Genomic DNA, 18,094 nt, shown 5'->3' on the forward strand with positions numbered 1-18,094 from the left:
ACATCTACGGGGCCATGTTAGAACAGAAAGTCGCGACAACCTCTTTCTCCGTCAGCCTCTTCACAAATCCCTTCGTGCCAACGATTTTAACGGTCCTTCAAAGCCAGGAGGAGGGGGCGTGGTAATTCGAGGGTTTGTTCGAAGGGCCACGCCCTTTCCTCGGCCTTTGGATTTTTCCAGGCCGCGCCCACGGCGGGGGGGTGGGGGGGCGCTAGTTCTAGACCACGCCCCTTCCTTGTTCGCTCGGAAAGAGGACCAAAATGGAGGAGTAAGAATCATGATTAAATTGAGCGAGCGCAACTAATCACGCGAAGAGGGCCGCAGGCGGGCCGTCTTCCGCAAGCGTGCTTCCAGGCCTCCACTCCCCACCTATTCGGCGGTGCCCTGTTACTTCTGCGCCTGCGCGCTGCTTCCCGCGACCTCACAGGCAGAGCGAACACGCACGGAGTCGCAGGGGCGCGCAAAGGGGGAGGAGCGGGCGGGACCAGGCGCGCGCGCGCGTCTGGAGTGACTAGAGAGCAGGCGAGTCGGGCGGATCGGGTGGGTAGAGTGGTGCCGTCCGGTTGTTTGGTGGGAGGCACGTAAGACCGCTCTGGGCACGGGGGCGCTCACCTCACTGGCTCGTTCGGTTCTAGGAGCAGATCCGGGGTAGAGGGAAAAGAGCTCCGGGCCAGGGGCTGCCGTCGCCGCCGTCGGGGAGTCAGCCCGCCAGCCCGCCAGCTCGTCAGCCAGCCAGCCAGCGAGCCAGCGCTTCGCGGGCCCTGTCGGTCCCGGTAAGCGGGCCTGCGCTTACCGGAAAGAGGAGCGTAAGATGAAAGAGTGTGAGAGACCATTGGGGGTCTGTAGGGGGAAGGGGAGTGGGGGCGTGTGTAAGGGGCAGGGTGTGTGAGGAGGAGAGGAACCCCAGCAAAGAGTAGTAATAATAATGGCCACCGTCACACGATAATATTCGAGTAATATGTGCGGGGACTTTACAAAGCATCTCATATGCTTCATTTTAACTTCTACTCCAATCCTCCGAGGTGCGTACTGTTATCAAACCCATTTTACAAGATAGGAAAACCGAGGCACGAAATAGATTAAGTGGCTTATGCAAGGACACACGACTACTACGTGGCCTGGCCTGGCTTTGAACTTAGTTATCTTAGTCCTAAGGCCCGTAATTTTAACTTTGCTTTACCAAACAAACAAAAACAGAAGAAGAATGGCGTGTCAGAAGGAGGAGGACTGAGTGTGATTTGAAGTGGAAGGATGATGATAAACGAGAAGAGAATGATGATGGGAGACGGAGTAGTGGGGAGGAGGACCTGAATTTGGAATCTTGCGGGCCTCCCCCTTCTAAATCGCCGCCTCTTCCTTAGTTCTTGCGGCCCCATAACTTTTTCTTGGTGTTCTATGGCTTTACGAATGGAGGAGCCAACTGGGCCTGGGCCATTCGGGTGGTTTTAAGAAGTTTGAACTGCGGTTCAATCCAGGGCAGTGCCTTGAGACACTGTTTGGAGGTAAGGGAGGGTCAGAGGATCCTCTTAAACGCTGCTGCTATTTATTTCTTCAAACGTGCCACTTCCTTTTCTATCATATCTATGCACGGCAAAGCCTTTGTTCAGTCCTCTAGAATAAGGAAGTGATGTCTATTGTTTCCTTGTACACTTGGGCTTAAACGAACAAAATCAGACTCAACGTTTCTTTTCCCGAGCAAGGCCTTGATTGCTTGCAGAGAAAACTTTCCTGTGGCTTTATCATTAGTTGCCCTTCAGAGCTTTCCTGTGTAAATAAGGAGCTATGTTTTGGAGAAGTTTACACCGTAGATGAACGGGAGCGATCTGAACGTACTGCACTGCAGGTCAACACAGAGCAGGGACTTCAGTAATTCATAGGTGTGAGTGTGTTTGTGAAAACCTTTCCTTCTTGCACAGTTTTCTGTGTAGCTCATGTGGGAGTCAAGTTTTTAAGTCAGCCCGTGAGGCAAACATTGTATGTAATAAAAATTAATCCTTAAAAATTCCTAGGAAGGTGCAACGCTTGAGATTAGCATCCTGTTTCTGACTACATCCTGGACGGTTTTTCCTTCAGTTTTGAAACTTGTTACTGTTGCTTTGGTTGTAACCCAGATAAGTAATTAGATTACCTTTAGGGGCTGTGTTGTGCAAATAAGCATATTTGAAAGCCATAGAGTTGTGATGCGCTGTGAGATGCTTGCCCTGAGGAGGCTTAAAAGGAGGAAGACAAACCCCTGTCTTAGGCTCATTTTGGAGCATGTGCTTACAAAGTGGAAAGTGGCAGGCAGAATTGCTGGTATGATGATGATGATGATGATTTTTTTGAGACGTGCTCTTGCTCAGTCGCTGAGGCTGGAATGCAGTGGCGTAATCACAGCTCACTGCTGCAGCCTTGACTTCCTGGGGCTCAAGTGATCCTCCCAGCTCAGTCTCCTGAGTAGCTGGGACTGCAGGCACACACTACCATGCCTGGCTAAGTTTTTGTACTTTTTGTAGAGACGGGGGTCTCACTTTGTTGCCCAGGCTGGTCTCGAACTCCGGGCTCAAGTGATTCTGCAGCCTCAGCCTCTCAAAAGTGCTGGGATTACAGGTGTGAGCCACTGCCCTTATCCTGCTGGTATTTAAGTTGCTATTTTATTTTATTTTTTGGTCAGCATATGCAGTAATTTGACTTGCTAAATTAAATGTGCATAGTGCGATTCCTCTTTAATTTTTGAGTGGCACTACATTCAGGGGCTTCCAAGCTATTGTTTACTTCCCCACAGATCCTAGCTAACTTTGGAGCAAAAATGGCTTACATATTTTTGCCAACTGTCTGGCTTTGGCAGTCCCCATATATATGCCAGATATGTATAACAGTGGTTAGCTTTTTAAAAACCAATTCTCTTTTAAATGGAAGTTAAAGGCATCTTTTGGTTGTGTGGGGTTTTTTGTTGTTGTTGTTGCTTTTGCTTTTACGGAAACATCTCACAAAAACTCAGGAGTGATACACCCACTTCCTCCAAAGTAGTTATGGTTATGTTTGAAATGACACCAAAAATGAAGGGTATTATTTCAGTTAGGGAAATAAGGAAGTACCACCGATTTAACATTATATGGGTATAGAAAATGGTTTTAAGGCCTTTTGCAGGGGAGAAATCTTAAGCAAGTTTAGGAATCTAAAATTCTGAGTCGAAACATTTTCTGAATTATGGTCAGATAGTGTAATTTACTCCACATTCATTCTGAACTTCTCTCTTTTCCTGATCTTTATTGTTCTTTTGCAAGCCTGTAATAGAACAAAAACAAGAGAAGAAATTTATTCTGGCTTTAAGAAGTTTCTACTATGTTTTTTGGGGGAGATACCACATAGTCTACTTAAGTTTAATTACTGTAATTACAGAGAAAAATCTGTGGAAGTATAGGATACCTTGAATAAATGGAATCTTCAAGGTTTGCTGGCAAACCAACAGTTTGATTTCTCAGAAGTTTCTTGGAGAAATGATGCCAGTTTTGTTTTGCTCCAGATTCTCATTGTTGCATCTGCCAATCTTGAAAATAGGAAGCAAAGATTTTCCTTGCTCTGTCCCTTGGGAACCACTTACATTCGTTTTACTGTTTCTAGGAAATTTTCTTTAAATATATACATTAGAGCCCACTATTGTGTTGTGGATCCATGCAGTGGGCTTGCCTTAGAAGTAAGTGCCTTTATGATAAGCTCTTTTTTGTTTGTTTGCTTGTTTGTTTTTGAGACGGAGTCTCGCTCTGTCGCCCAGGCTGGAGTGCGGTGGCGCAATCTTGGCTCACTGCAACCTCTGCCTCCTGGGTTCAAGCGATTCTGCTGCCTCAGCCTCCCGAGTAGCTGGGACTGCAGGCGCATGCCACCACAGCCAGCCAACGTTTTGTATTTTTAGTAGAGACGGAGTTTCACCGTGTTAGCCAGGATGGTCTCTATCTCCTGACCTTGTGATCCGCCCGCCTTGGCCTTCCAAAGTGCTGAGATTATAGGCGTGAGCCACCATGCCCGGCTTTTTTGTATTTTTATAACCAGGCCTTGTACGTTGTTTGCCATAATAATAACAGCATTAGTCAGAGACCCAATCGTGTTGAATTTTTTTCTCACAGAATACTTTCCCCTCCCTGATTTTTCTCCTGGAAAATACACCATGAATCATTCTGTTTCTGGTTGAATGATTTACACCAGCCATCTTTAGTCCTACTGTTGAATTGCTGCATAGTTTCTTTTTAATTTATGTGTTTAAAAGTAAATACTGGCCGGTGGATCACAAGGTCAGGGGTTCAAGACTAGCCTGACCAATATGGTGAAACCCCATCTCTACTAAAATACAAAAAATAGCTGGGCGTGGTGGCGTGCACCTATAGTCCCAGCTACTTGGGTGGCTGAGGCAGGAGAATCGCTTGCACCCAGGAGGCAAAGGTTGCAGTGAGCCAAGAGTGCACCACTGTACTCTAGCCTGGGCGACAGAGCAAGACTCCATCTCAAAGAAAAAAAGTAAATACTAACTAAAATTCTGATTTGCATTGTGGTTTTTAGGGTTCAGATTAGCAAGTGGGATTGTTTTTTAGCACTTAAATCCCTCACTTCATGCTCTGTTTGCACAAATCTAAAGAGGCACTGGTATGTCTAAAGAGGCACTGGTATTGTTTATTACCTCTAGTTGTATTTGACTTTGGGATTGTAGAGAAAAATAATTTCCTTTTGTGGGATGGGGGAAGAATCCCGTGCCAGTATTCATCATATGGGTACAAAGGCTTGAGTGTGAGAGTTTAGGCCCACATTCTTTCAGGTTTTCAGAGATCTCAGATACATTGAAAATGGCTAGGATGATTCCTGTAGGACTGTTTCCATGATTTGGTCTCTGTGCAAAGTGATGTGAAAGTCATGGATAAGGGCATATTTGTGGTAACGGGATTATTTTGGTCTAGTCTACAGAGAGCTGAAAAACTAGGGTAGTGGTTTCACTTCTGTGGCAGAGGACTGCTGGGCAGAAGTTTCAATAACTTCAGTTTCTTCAAGAAAGAACTGTGTGTGTGTGCGTGTGTGCGTGTGTGTGTGTGTGTTGACAACGTTTCTCCATCATATAAAATGGAGAATAAATATAATCAATGTTTTAAACTAATGAAGTGATTGTAAAATATTATTTTGATGTCTTTGTTTTGTTGACATCTTATGTGTGTGTAAACTTACATGATTTTAAAATGTTTTACAATCTAGATCAGACCAAACATTGTCTGGCTTGCACTGTAAAACTAGTTAGCTGAAGACGACTTCTCAGGTTTCTTCAGGATGCCTGCAGCACTTGTGGAGAATAGCCAGGTTATCTGTGAAGTGTGGGCCAGTAATCTAGAAGAAGAGATGAGGAAGATCCGAGAAATCGTGCTCAGTTACAGTTATATTGCCATGGTAAGGAGCTCTACTCTGACTCACCTTCTTTGTCACTTTTAAAGATGGGGTCTTGCTCTGTTGCCCAGGCTGGAGTGCGGTGGCTATTCACAGATGCAATCATAGCTCACTGCAGCCTTGAACTCCCGGGCTCAAGCAGTCCTCCCACCTCACCTTTCCAGGTTGCTGAGACTGCAGGCTCATACCACTATGCCCAGCTTGACTCAACTTCTTATATGGATGGGTTTAGGGAATGTTTAATTTGAGATTTTGAAAAGAATGGGTATGTTCCACTAAAGCCATTGTAAATTAAACCGGATGGAAGGTTGTGTTGCTTCATGAAATATCAAGGTAGCCAGTGTCTCTGAGAAGGATGTAACCTCTAGTATCTTAGATTTTTTATAACATTATTCTGTTTGAAAGTCTTTAAAGCAGAAGTTACGTCATCCCCTAGGGCCCAGCTGTTCCACAGATATGGTGAATTTGACTATACGATGTTTGTTAAGAATTTTAAAAATTTATTGCCAGCATTTAAAAGTCAATAGAACTCACTTGAATTCCAGATTTCTGGCATCTCTGAAAAAAAAAAAAATAGGAAGATCTGGCAATATCTGTTATCCACTCCTGCCTGACAGTGGCTGGAGAGAGAGATGAGTATTGTGGTAATATTAAGGGCCTCCTGTAGACGGGCATGTGCTCTCTGTTTTACTCCAGTCCCTATTACTTGTACTATTTTCATACCTAGCTGACTTTACTCCTTTACATTAGCTGCTTGGAGTTTGTGACTCCTGCTTTAGAAATTATAGAGCTGGCCGGGCGTGGTGGCTCATGCCTGTAATCCCAGCACTTTGGGAGGCCGAGACGGGCGGATCACGAGGTCAGGAGATTGAGACCATCCTGGCTAACACGGTGAAACCCTGCCTCTACTAAAAATACAAAAAATTAGCCGGGCATGGTGGTGGGCGCCTGTAGTCCCAGCTACTCGGGAGGCTGAGGCAGAGAATGGCGTGAACCCGGGAGGCAGAGCTTGCAGTGAGCCGAGATCGTGCCACTGCACTCCAGCTTGGGGGACAGAGCGAGACTCCGTCCCAAAAAAAAAAAAGAAATTACAGAGTTAAGTCTTTAGCTTGGTATTCAGAGCTCCTTCCAGTCTTTTCACTCAAGCTAAGCCTGTCTCTTTATATTTTTTTCTGAATGGCTGTTTCACTTCCCTGTATTTGTATTTTTATTCATATATTGTTCTCTACCTAGAATGTTCTTAATTGACTGCATATCTACCTGTAGTTACTCAACTCTTTCTATTGACATTCTGCTTATTTAGGATCAAGTTGTTGTGCAAAGCTTCATGATTTTAGTGCTTCTTCAGTAGATATCAACAAGATCAGTATTTTAAGATAGGATTTTGGCCGGGTGTGTTGGCTGATGCCTGTAATCTGTGCACTTTGGGAGGCCGAGGCAGGTGGATCACTTGAGACCAGCCTGGGCAACATGGTGAAACCCCATCTCTACAAAAAAATACAATAATTAACTGGGTGTGGTGGTGTGCACCTGTAGTTCCAGCTACTTAGGGAGGCTGAGGTGGGAGGATTGATTGCACCTGTGAGGTTGAGGCTGTAGTGAGCTGTGATTGTGCCACTGCCCTCCAGCCTGGGTGACAGAGACAGACCAACCCTATCTCAAAAAAACACAAAAAGAATTTTGTGCCCAAGTTTGGGGCTTGTCACATAACTTTTATAAATGGAGGTAAAATTTTATTTATGAATTACCAATTCAGCATCCACTGTTTTGTGAAACCTTGTGATGAGAGACTTTTTCCTTTTCCAGGACACAGAATTTCCAGGTGTTGTGGTGCGACCAATTGGTGAATTTCGTAGTTCCATAGATTACCAATATCAGCTTCTGCGGTGCAATGTTGACCTTTTAAAAATTATCCAGCTGGGCCTTACATTCACAAATGAGAAGGGAGAGTATCCTTCTGGAATCAATACTTGGCAGTTCAATTTCAAATTTAACCTTACGTAAGTGATTTCTAAATAAATGCGTTAATTTTAAGTTTTGTTTTCACTGAATCCAGGTAGGTGTTGGATAGAGCGGTCAAGCAGAGGACGGAACAGGGAATCTCAGCAAGTGAAGTCCTGCTTAAAGAACTGCAGCAGCTTAACAATGAAAAGATAAACAACCCAACTAAAAATGTGCAAAAGATAGACTTTTCTTGAAAGATAATATACAGATGGCCAGTAAGCACATGAAAAGATGCTCAACATCATTAGTCATGAGGGAAATGCAAATTAAACCCACATTGGGATACCACTTCACACCCACTAGAATGGCTATAGTCAAAAAGACATAATAAGTGTTGTTGAGGGTGTGGAGAAAATTGGAACCCTCATACATTGCTGCTAGGAATATAGAATTTTGGGGGAAATTCTGGAAAATAGTTTTGCAGTTCCTGAAAAGGTTAAACATAGAGTTGCCATATGACCTAGCAATTCCACTCCTAGGCAGTGGAAAATTCCATGGTATGTATATACCACATTTTGTTTATTCATCTGTTGATAGACACGTGGGTTTTTTCTACCTCTTGACTGTTGTGAATATTGCTGCTATGAACATGGGTGTGCAAATATTTCTTCAAGGTCTTGCCTTCAGTTCTTTTGGATATATGCCCAGGAATTTTCAAAGAAAATTTCGGGGAGACTGTCATTTTGCTGATTGCATAAAATGATGTTAGTGTACTTCCTATTGTATCCTGCTTTGTTTAACTGGGTATCGGGAGTGTTTCATGATTTAGGAGTAATCTTTTTTTCCTGTCAATACAGGGTCTCACTTTGTCACCCAGGCTAGAGTGCAGTGGTGCGAACATGGCTTACTGCAGCCTCAATCTCCCAGGCTTAGCTGATCCTCCCACATCAGCCCCCTAAGTAGCTGGGACTACAGGTGCACGCCACCATGCCCAGCTAATTTTTTGTAGAAAGTGATCAGCCCGCTTTGGCCTCCCAGAGTGTTGGGATTACAGGTGGAGCCATTGTTCCTGGAAGGAGTAATTTTTTTTTTGTTGTTCGTATGTTTTGGAAATTTCCTTGAGGTTCAAGTAATTTTGGGAGATCATCTGGATCTTTCCTTTAACTGCATTTTTTAGTTTATTGTCAAAGCCTGTAGTTTGTACCATAAAAATAATATAATACAAGGAAGAAAAATGAGTTATTTCACTGAGTGGTTTGGGTATGTTTGGGTTTAAAATAATGTTTACTTGTGGCCGGGCGTGGTGGCTCACGCCTGTAATTCCAGCACTCTGGGAGGCCGAGGTGGGTGGATCACTGGATCACTTGAGGCCAGGAGTTCAAGACCAGCCTGGCCAATGTGGTGAAACCCCATCTCTACTAAAAATAAAAAAATTAGCTGGGTATGCTGGCAGGTGCCTGTAATCCCAGCTACTCAGGAGGCTGAGGTGGGAGGATCACTTGAACCTGTGAGGTGGAGGCTGCAGTGAGTCGAGATTGTGCCACTGCACTCCAGCCTGGGTGACAGAATGAGACTCTGCCTCAAGAAAAAGAAAAAAAATAATGTTTACTTGGGATTGAAGCCTAGTTATAATAAGCAAAACAAAAAAAAATGTTTATTTAAGTGGAAAAGAAACTTGTGATTCATCATTGGTTTTAATTTAGTGGAAAAAATCAAGATTGCAGTGGTTTTCTTATTGTCTAACCCAAGTTTATATGAAAAGCAAGTGAAAGTCTAGTGGAACAGGAGTCGTTTAGCTTATTTCCTTACTTTTGTATTACATGGTATTATAAATAATTCCTGTGGTTGAATTAATGGATATATCTTTAGAGTGGAATATTATGACAGTGTTACAATGGATGATTATTGATTTGTAAAGATGGTCTGTGATGTAGAGATGTAAGGGATGTAGGTGTGTATGTGTAGATAGAGAAAATAGTCTGGAAAGATCTGTAAACAAAGGTGTTGGATCTGTGGGGTAGCATTATAAGACCATTAATTTTTTCAGTTTTTTTCATGACAGAGTCTTTTAGATAATCATCTGTATACCAAGTAATAACATGTTACAAGTTATTTAATTCTGTCATCTAGTAATTTTGATTAAGAGAAACTACAAGTAGCTCAGACAATTACACTAGTATTCATTGTTTGAACCATTAGCAGGAATAGACTACTTTAAGGCTGGCTGTTGCTTCACGTGGGTTACAAATAACTATTTGCTACTTTTTCATAGATAAAGCCCCTGACCTTCATGGAAGCATTAGGGAAAAAGAAAACTTAATTTCTTTCTTTCTTCAAAGAACTTTTTTCCTTTCACTAGATATAAAAAAGAAAAAGTCAACAATAATACATGTGTTGCTTGAGCCAAAAGGCATAGGAGAACAGACAACACATACCCATTACATTTCTAGGAAATACGAGGTAAAGAGAAAAAAAATTTTTAATGTCTTTTTTAAAATATAAAAGCTTTAGTTAAGTTGTAAGTCTGTACAAAGAAGCTAGATTTGCTACTCTCCAAGAAGTGAAGGGACCTGCTATGTAATATACAGAAATCATTTACTTCCTTTTCTTTTCTTTTTTTTTGAAACGGAGTCTTGCTCTGTCACCCAGGCTGGAGTGCAGTGGCACAATCCCAGCTCACTGCAACGTCTGCCTCCCGGGTTTAAGCAGTTCTCCTGCCTCAGCCTCCCGAGTAGCTGGGATTACAGGCGCCCACCACCATGCCTGGATAATTTTTGTATTTTTCTAGTAGAGACGGGGTTTCACCATGTTGGCCAGGCTGGTCTCGAACTCCTGACCTTGTGATCCACCCGCCTTGGCCTCCCAAAGTGCTGGGATTACAGGCATGAGCCACCATGCCCCACCTATTTACTGCCTTTTCTTTTTTTTTTTTTTGAGGTAATGTCTCGCTTTGTCACCCAGGCTGGAGTGCAGTGGTGCGATCTCGGCTCACTGCAACCTCCACTTCCCAGGTTCAAGCAGTTCTCTGCCTCAGCCTCCTAAGTAGCTGGGATTACAGGTGCCCACCATGCCTGGCTAACTTTTGTATTTTTAGTAAAGACGGGGTTTCACCATCTTGGCCAGGCTTGTCTTTAACTCCTGACCCTCGTGATCCACCCACTCCGGCCTCCCAAAGTGCTGGGATTACATACAGTTGTGAGCCACCACACCCGACCTATTTACTTCATAAGAATATAACTTGAGCTTTGCCAAAGCTTTATGTTCCCTGAGGGCATCTAAAATGCCAGTTCATGGAACAGGCACTTCTTTCTCCCACTCCTTTCCATTTATGCTGTAGTTTTCATGGATTTCTGGCCAGTGTCACAGACGGTGGCCAAGAGGCTATCCAAGCCTTGTTCTGCCAGAAGTAGGTCTGGAGGCTGGTCCTCTTCTGGGCTTCCTACGCCACTTGAGTGCTGCAGCTACTGGGATTCCAGGGCTGTGGCTTCCTTGGCCTGGACCGCTTCCTCCCTCTGCAGGTGGTACTGTTAAGTTTCATCCTTAGCTGCTCCTTTGATCTACTTCAGCCTCTGGGTCTTTTGCTCATGGGCCTTGGATACCTTCTCAGTGGCACATTTCTCAGCCTGCAGCAGCTGCTGGATCCCCTGAGACTGACTGGCCATGGTGGCGGTGTCTCTGAGTCTGAGGCAAGCAGCCTGAATCAGCTGGAAGGCGCGTCAGGTCATCTTAGCTGGCTGCCCACCATCTGTGCCTCAATATTTTTTTATTGGTTTATTTTTTTTTTTGAGATAGAGTTTCGCTCCTGTTGCCCAGGCTGGAGTGTGATGGCGCTTTCTCAGCTCACTGCAACCTCTGCCTCCCAGGTTCAAGCGATTCTCCAACCTCAGCATCCTGAGTAGCTGGGATTACAGGCATGTGCCACCACGCCCTGCTAATTTTGTATTTTTAGTAGAGATGGGGTTTCTCTATGTTGGTCAGGCTGGTCTCGAACTCCTGAGCTCAGGTGATCCACCCACCTCAGCCTCCCAAAGTGCTGGGATTACAGGCGTGAGCCACCCCACCTGGCCTTGTTGGTTTTTTTTTTTTTTAAGTTTATTTATTTATTTTTTTGAGACAGAGTCTTGTTCTGTCTCCTAGGCTGGAGTACAGTGGTGCCATCTTGGCTCACTGCAGCCTTTGCCTCCTGGGTTCAAGTGATTCTCATGCCTCAACTTCCTGAGTAGCTGGGATTCAGGGGCATGCCACCACGTCCGGCTAATTTTTGTTTTTTTGTGTTTTTTTTTTTTTTTGAGAGGGAGTCTCGCTCTGTCATCAGGCTGGAGTGCAGTGGCGCAAGCTTGGCTCACTACAACCTCTGCCTCCCAGATTCAAGTGAGTCTGCTGCCTCAGGCTCCCAAGTAGCTGGGATTACAGGCGTGCGCCACCACGCCCAGCTAATTTTTGTGTTTTTAGTAGAGAGAGGGTTTCACCACGTTGGCCAGGATGGTCTTGATCTCTTGACCTTGTGATCCGCCCACCTTGGCCTCCCAAATTTCTGGGATTACAGGCATGAGCCACCACACCTGGCCTAATTTTTGTATTTTTGGTAGAGACAGGGTTTCACCATGTTGGCCAGGCTGGTTTGAACTCTTGGCCTCAAGTGATCTGCCTGTCTCAGCCTCCCAAAGTGCTGGTATTACAGGTGTGAGCCACCATGCCCGGCCTACTTATTTTATTTTTGAGACAGGATCTTGCTCTGTCACCTAGACTAGAGTGCAGTGGTGTGAGTCCCCTCCAGTTCTTGGCCTCAAGCATTCCTCTCACCTCAGCCTCCGGAGTAGTTAGGACTACAGGTACATACCACCATGCCTGGCTAATCTTTGTTTGTGTGTGTGTGTGTGTGTTTTTTTTTTTTTTTTTAGACAGAGTCTTGCTCTGTCACCCAGGCTGGTCTGGAACTCCTGGCCTGAAGTGATCTTCCTGCCTTGGCCTTCCAGAGTGCTGGGATTACAGGCGTGCACCACTGTGCCTGGTGGTGTTTTTTTTTTTTTTTTTTTTTTTAAATAATGAGCAAATGTATACCTATTATAATTAGGAAATTTAGTTTATGGAGGAAAATCTCATTTTTCTATCTGTCAGAAATATGATGATCTACTTTGCATGCTTGTTTGAATGTTGGAAAGAGTGAATTGATCTATTAAGTTAGGAAAAGCATTTCAAAAATACTTGTACTATAATTATAAGGTGGTGGTAATAGTGTGGCCACTACTTCTGTTTCATTATTCACCAGTTAATAAATAAACACCTTGTTTTTTAGAGAGGACATGTACTCCCAGGATTCCATAGATCTCCTTGCTAACTCAGGACTACAGTTTCAGAAGCATGAAGAGGAAGGGATTGACACACTGCACTTTGCAGAGCTGCTTATGACATCAGGAGTGGTTCTCTGTGACAATGTCAAATGGCTTTCATTTCATAGGTCAGTCCTAGGGAATGTGTATTTCTCTCTCACTTTGGGCTACACTGGAGCAGGGAATTGAATTCTTAGTCATTTTTGCAGTCCTAGTGACTGTTCTGTTCAGCAGCAGCAGCCAGAAGTTGAATTGGTGCTTGTTGCCCATGTTTCAGTTTTTCAGAAAACACTGGGGCATTCATATACTGGTTTGTTTCACACAGTATTTGGCTCTATCATGTGGCTATCAGTGGGTTTAATTCCAAGTGGGAATATGGTGGGTGGAGAGGGTCACAGTACTTGGTTATCTTTTAAATGGCTGTCTCGGAGTTTCTTAGGTACTTGAAAGCCAGATTCTCCTTATTTTAACTTCTCAGTACTTTTGGATTTTTGGTGAATCGAATCTACAATTAAACCCCTTGGGTACTTTTTTATATCTCCCATATTAGTCTGTTAGGTTGTTATTAGAAAGTTCAGATTATAGGCCGGGCGCAGTGGCTCACATCTATAATCCCAGCACTTTGGGAGGCTGAGAAAGGCGGATCACCTGAGGTCAGGAGTTCGAGACCAGCCTGGCCACCATGGCAAAACCCTGTCTTTACTAAAAATACAAAAATTAGCCAGGCATGGTGGCGGGTGCCTGTAATCCCAGCTACTTGGGAGGCTGAGGCAGGGATAATTGCTTGAACCTGGGAGGTGAAGGTTGCAGTGAGCCGAGATCGTGCCATTGCACTCCAGCCTGGGCAACAGAGTAAGACTCTGTCTCAAAAAAAAAAAAAATTCAGATTATAGTACGATAAACTACTCAGAAAAAGTGAAAGTTCCTAACGTGAAGTAGCATTTACAAGCTTTGAGAAATAAAATGGTTGAACACTGGGGCCTGATAACCACTGCTTTTTTAACCTCTGTGGTTTATTCTCTTCTTGTAGTGGCTATGATTTTGGCTATATGGTAAAGTTGCTTACAGATTCTCGTTTGCCAGAAGAGGAACATGAATTCTTTCATATTCTGAACCTTTTCTTCCCATCCATTTATGATGTGAAATACCTGATGAAGAGCTGCAAAAATCTTAAGGTATATGATGTTTTTCTTAATACCAGTAACAAAAAGGACAGAAAAAAAGCTGACTTTGCTTTATTGTTACGTGTTCAGCATGCATTTTTGAGTACTAGATGCTAGTGTGGTGGTAGACAGGGTATAATATAAAGCTGATTTGGTCAGATATTTGTGTGGTAACGATCTTTAACCTGGCCATGAAGGGAACCCTCTGCTTCTGTCATCTTAAGGCAGGCATTCTTCACTCGAGGGCCATGAACCTAATGAAAAGGTATAAATGCTGTTTGTTAGGGATGGGGTCTGTGGTATAACAGATTCTTAGAGGAGTTCTTAACTCTAGAAAGTTTTAGAACTTGGTACCCTAATAAATTGTTGACATAGAGCTTTGCTGTCTAGAATTAGAGTGGGATTTACTATTTCCTCAGCCTTGCAATTCTGATTTTAAAGGCAGAGTTCTGGAAAAATTAACAACATGGAAAGGAGCAAAATGTAGGATGTAGCACAATATAGCGTCTGGAAAAAGGGAATAAAAGAGCTAAAAAGAGGTTCCTAAGGCCTGTTAAATAAATGGCCTGTCCCCACTTCTTGCTAGAATTCGGTGAACTCATAACTGCACTTAGTTGGCTCCAGTAGGGGCATGTTGGGTTTGTAATATTATCTTTGTTCTCCATACATCTCCAGGGAGGTCTTCAGGAAGTTGCTGATCAGTTGGATTTGCAGAGGATTGGAAGGCAGCACCAGGCAGGCTCAGACTCACTGCTGACAGGAATGGCTTTCTTTAGGATGAAAGAGGTAAGCTTCCTTGAATGTGATCACAGGCCTCTCGGCAGTAACTTGCTGAAGGCTAAGGAGGTAGTGGATGGTCTGTTATGTGGGCTGAGGTTTGTTGAACATTTATTTTTTATTTATTTATTATTTATTTTTTTTGAGATGAAGCCTTGCTCTGTCACCCAGGCTGGAGTGCAGTGGTGCGATCTCAGCTCACTGCAACTTCCGCCTCCCGGGTTCAAGCTTTTCTTCTGCCTCAGCCTCCCGAGTAGCTGGGATTATAGGTGCCCGCCACCATGCCCTACTAATTTTTGTATTTTTAGTAGAGACAGGGTTTCGCCATGTTGGCCAGGCTGGTTTCAAACTCTTGACCTCAGGTGATCTGCCTGCCTTGGTCTCCCAAAGTGCTGGGATAAGTGCTTACTGTTCGTTATCTCATTCCTCATAATAACCCTATTATCCTGTTTTATAGATAGGGAACTATGGCTTAAAAGGAGTTTAAATGACTTTGCCAAGGTCAAGTGAGTCCGGCTGAATCCACAGCCCAAGCCCAGCCCATTGCTCTGCCTGTTAAAGAGAAGGGAGCAGTTGTGTTAAACAGCAGCAGCACAGAGATACTGGCAGTAAAAGAATACATGGAAAGTATGTTCAGATAGGAGAGCCTTTCTCCTATAGAGAAAGGAGCATGAAAAGACTGCATTAAAAGGAAAGGTTTAGGCCGGGTGCGGTGGCTCACACCTGTAATCCCAGCACTTTGGGAGGCCGAGGCAAGTGGATCACTTGAGGTCAGGAGTTTGAGACCAGCCTGGCCAACATGGTGAAACCTGCCTCTATTAAAAGTACAAAAATTAGTCAGGTGTGATGACATGCACCTGTAATCCCAGCTACTCGGGAGGCTGAGGCAAGGGAATCACTTGAGCCTGGGAGGCGGAGGTTGCAGTGAGTGAAACCCTGTCTCTTTTTTTTTTTCTTTCGAGACGGAGTCTTGCATTGTCACCCAGGCTGGGGTGCAGTGGTGTGATCTCAGTTCACTGCAACCTCTGCCTCTCAGGTTCAAGCAGTTCTCTGCCTCAGCCTCTCAAGTAGCTGGGATTACAGGTGCCTGCCACCATGCCTGGCTAATTTTTTGTATTTTTAGTAGAGACAGGGTTTCACCATCTTGGCCAGGCTGTTCTTGAACTCCTGACCTCGTAATCCACCTGCCTTGGCGCCCCAAAGTGCTGGGATTACAGGCGTGAGCCACTGTGCCTGGCCGAGCCTTTCTATACTATTAGTTTTTTTTTCTAGTTTGGTATATTTTCAGGGCTTTAGGAAGGCTGGGAGGTGGTGATGTGGTAGTGGTTTTTTTCTTTTTTGAGATGGAGTCTTCGCTATGTTGCCCAGGCTGGAGTGCAGTGGTACGGCCTTGGCCCACTGCACCCTCTGCCTCCTGGGCGCAAGTGATTCTTCCGCCTCAGCCTCCCAAGTAGCTGGGATTACAGGTGTGTGCCACCATGCCCGGCTCATTTTTGTACTTTTAGTAGAGATGGGGTTTTGCCATGTTGGCCAGGCTGGTCTTGACCTCCTGATCCCAAGTGATCTGCCCGCCTCAGCCTCACAAATTGCTCGGATTCCAGACGTGAGCCATTGCGCCCGGCCAGATGGGATAATATTTATACTTGTCATGACTTCTAGCATAATTCTCACCATGGTTCTCTGTCCCATTCTGCAGTTGTTTTTTGAGGACAGCATTGATGATGCCAAGTACTGTGGGCGGCTCTATGGCTTAGGCACAGGAGTGGCCCAGAAGCAGAATGAGGATGTGGACTCTGCCCAGGAGAAGATGAGCATCCTGGCGATTATCAACAACATGCAGCAGTGATGGCACCAGGCTCTGCAGGGTGGGCCTGATCCCAGAGTGGTGCTTACTGTGCTGACTGTGTACTTATCTTCCCCAAGAGAAAATGCTTCTTTTGAGCACACTGTACCTACCATCTGCATTGAGCAGAAAGACTTTTGTTTTACTGAAGACAAAAGATGTCTTTATTTTAGACCCAGAAGAGAGGAGTTTGCTCTGAATTTGTAAATAAGTCTTCCCCATTCCTCATACTCGAGCCTCTCCTCTCTGGTTGCCTCCTGCCACCAGCATCCATGGCTCATTTGACACCTTTTTAAATATCCAGGACAAGTCTGAAACAAACTAGTAAAATGTATATAACTCTTACCTGTTGTCATTCTTTTTCTTTTAAATTTGTTGCTAATCTCTGATAATGAAGATTCTTACTCTGATTCTCAGCTGAGCTGTGAGGGCTTCCAGGGAAAATGGAACAAAATGGTGTTCTTAGGTAATGGGTTGTAGATACTGAGTCTTCCTTTCCTTTTCTGACCCTTCTCGAGGACATTTGCTTTCCTCACACTTTTGTAGTCTTTCTTTACATATTACTATATGGAAATGAATTGCTCTGTGCTGAAATTTGAAGACCAGATAATGAAACTGAAAAGCAAACAATTTTACTGAATCTGTCTACCCTTCATTCATGAGAACTCCAGAATGAGTGTTGACCACTGAAGCATCTTTTAAGTCTGTGTTTCATTGTGCCATTCAGGTTTGCTGTCACATATGCATCATCTGAAATCATTTGAAATTTTTGTACAATAAAATATCCTGGATTTGATCCTGAAGGAAACTAGTAAGATCAGATTTTTGGGTCATGTCTGTTGTATTTTCAGTAATGTGATTTCAGATGGTCATCTGGATTCTCCCACTTCTCTACTCCATTATTTCTCTGCTTTTCCTTCCAGCAAACCTGAAACGTGAGGGAGATGGATTAATGTGAGTACCAGGAATGTGTCTTTAAAAAGCTAGAGTGGTTACATTTAATCAGGCAGTCAGATAATTTGGGTTCTTGAGTTGTTTTGGAGTAATATCCCACAACTGGGGTAGGAAGCTCAGGACTTTTTTCTTTAAAGCTAGTCATTTCAAAAGCATATTGTATTTTTTTGAATGACTACAGTATGGACAATTTCAAAAACCAAAACCCACTTTGGATTGGTGGAAATAAAAACTGGTAACTCACTCAAGTGAATGAATGGTCTTGCATTTTAAAAGCTTATGGGAAACTCAATTTGAAATGATTAGAAAATGTCAAGTATTATAAGCTGGTATTTAAGATGCTTGTAAATACTATTTATGTTTTTAATTTTGTAAAATAAAGATTTCTTTTTAACCACTGGCATTAAGGTTTGGTCTTTCATAGCTATGGATTGCTGGCTCTGGAAGATGGTCATTTGCCATCACTGAAATAAGAGCATTTTGCCTCCATTGTCCCCAAGTTGGCTTACATACAAAATATCACTTGGGGGGGTGGGTGCCGGAATAAAAAAAATACATATCACTTGGTAGGAAGCTTTTCACGAGCACCTGTGTAAATGGAATTGTCTCTTCATACTCAAGATTGTTGAGTCTTAATATTATAGAATTAAACCAGTCTAATATTTCCTGGGGTCACTCCACTA

The 18,094-nt window shown here is 43.8% G+C and overlaps 1 protein-coding gene across 9 annotated transcripts; it reads left to right on the plus strand.

Moving 5' to 3' along the window:
- The first annotated feature begins 389 nt into the window (after nucleotides 1-389).
- Nucleotides 390-17,814, plus strand: CNOT8 (CCR4-NOT transcription complex subunit 8). Of its 9 annotated transcripts, none has more exons than XM_008954403.6 (7): nucleotides 390-522; nucleotides 636-773; nucleotides 7,207-7,400; nucleotides 12,641-12,802; nucleotides 13,705-13,849; nucleotides 14,513-14,623; nucleotides 16,311-17,814. In XM_008954403.6, exons 4-7 carry the CDS (start codon nucleotides 12,648-12,650, stop codon nucleotides 16,458-16,460), a joined length of 561 nt encoding a protein of 186 aa, XP_008952651.1. In that variant the 5' UTR covers nucleotides 390-522; nucleotides 636-773; nucleotides 7,207-7,400; nucleotides 12,641-12,647; the 3' UTR covers nucleotides 16,461-17,814. The 9 variants fall into 9 exon arrangements, with proteins under 9 accessions (XP_008952651.1, XP_034816752.1, XP_057158354.1 ...); XM_034960861.3 differs by having other exon boundaries at nucleotides 502-540; XM_034960857.3 differs by lacking the exon at nucleotides 390-522 and adding an exon at nucleotides 5,215-5,403 and having other exon boundaries at nucleotides 552-821.
- The last annotated feature ends 280 nt before the right edge of the window (nucleotides 17,815-18,094 follow it).

The sequence above is a fragment of the Pan paniscus genome, chromosome 4 (assembly GCF_029289425.2).
Source record: "Pan paniscus chromosome 4, NHGRI_mPanPan1-v2.0_pri, whole genome shotgun sequence".
Classification (NCBI taxonomy): Eukaryota; Metazoa; Chordata; class Mammalia; order Primates; family Hominidae; genus Pan; species Pan paniscus.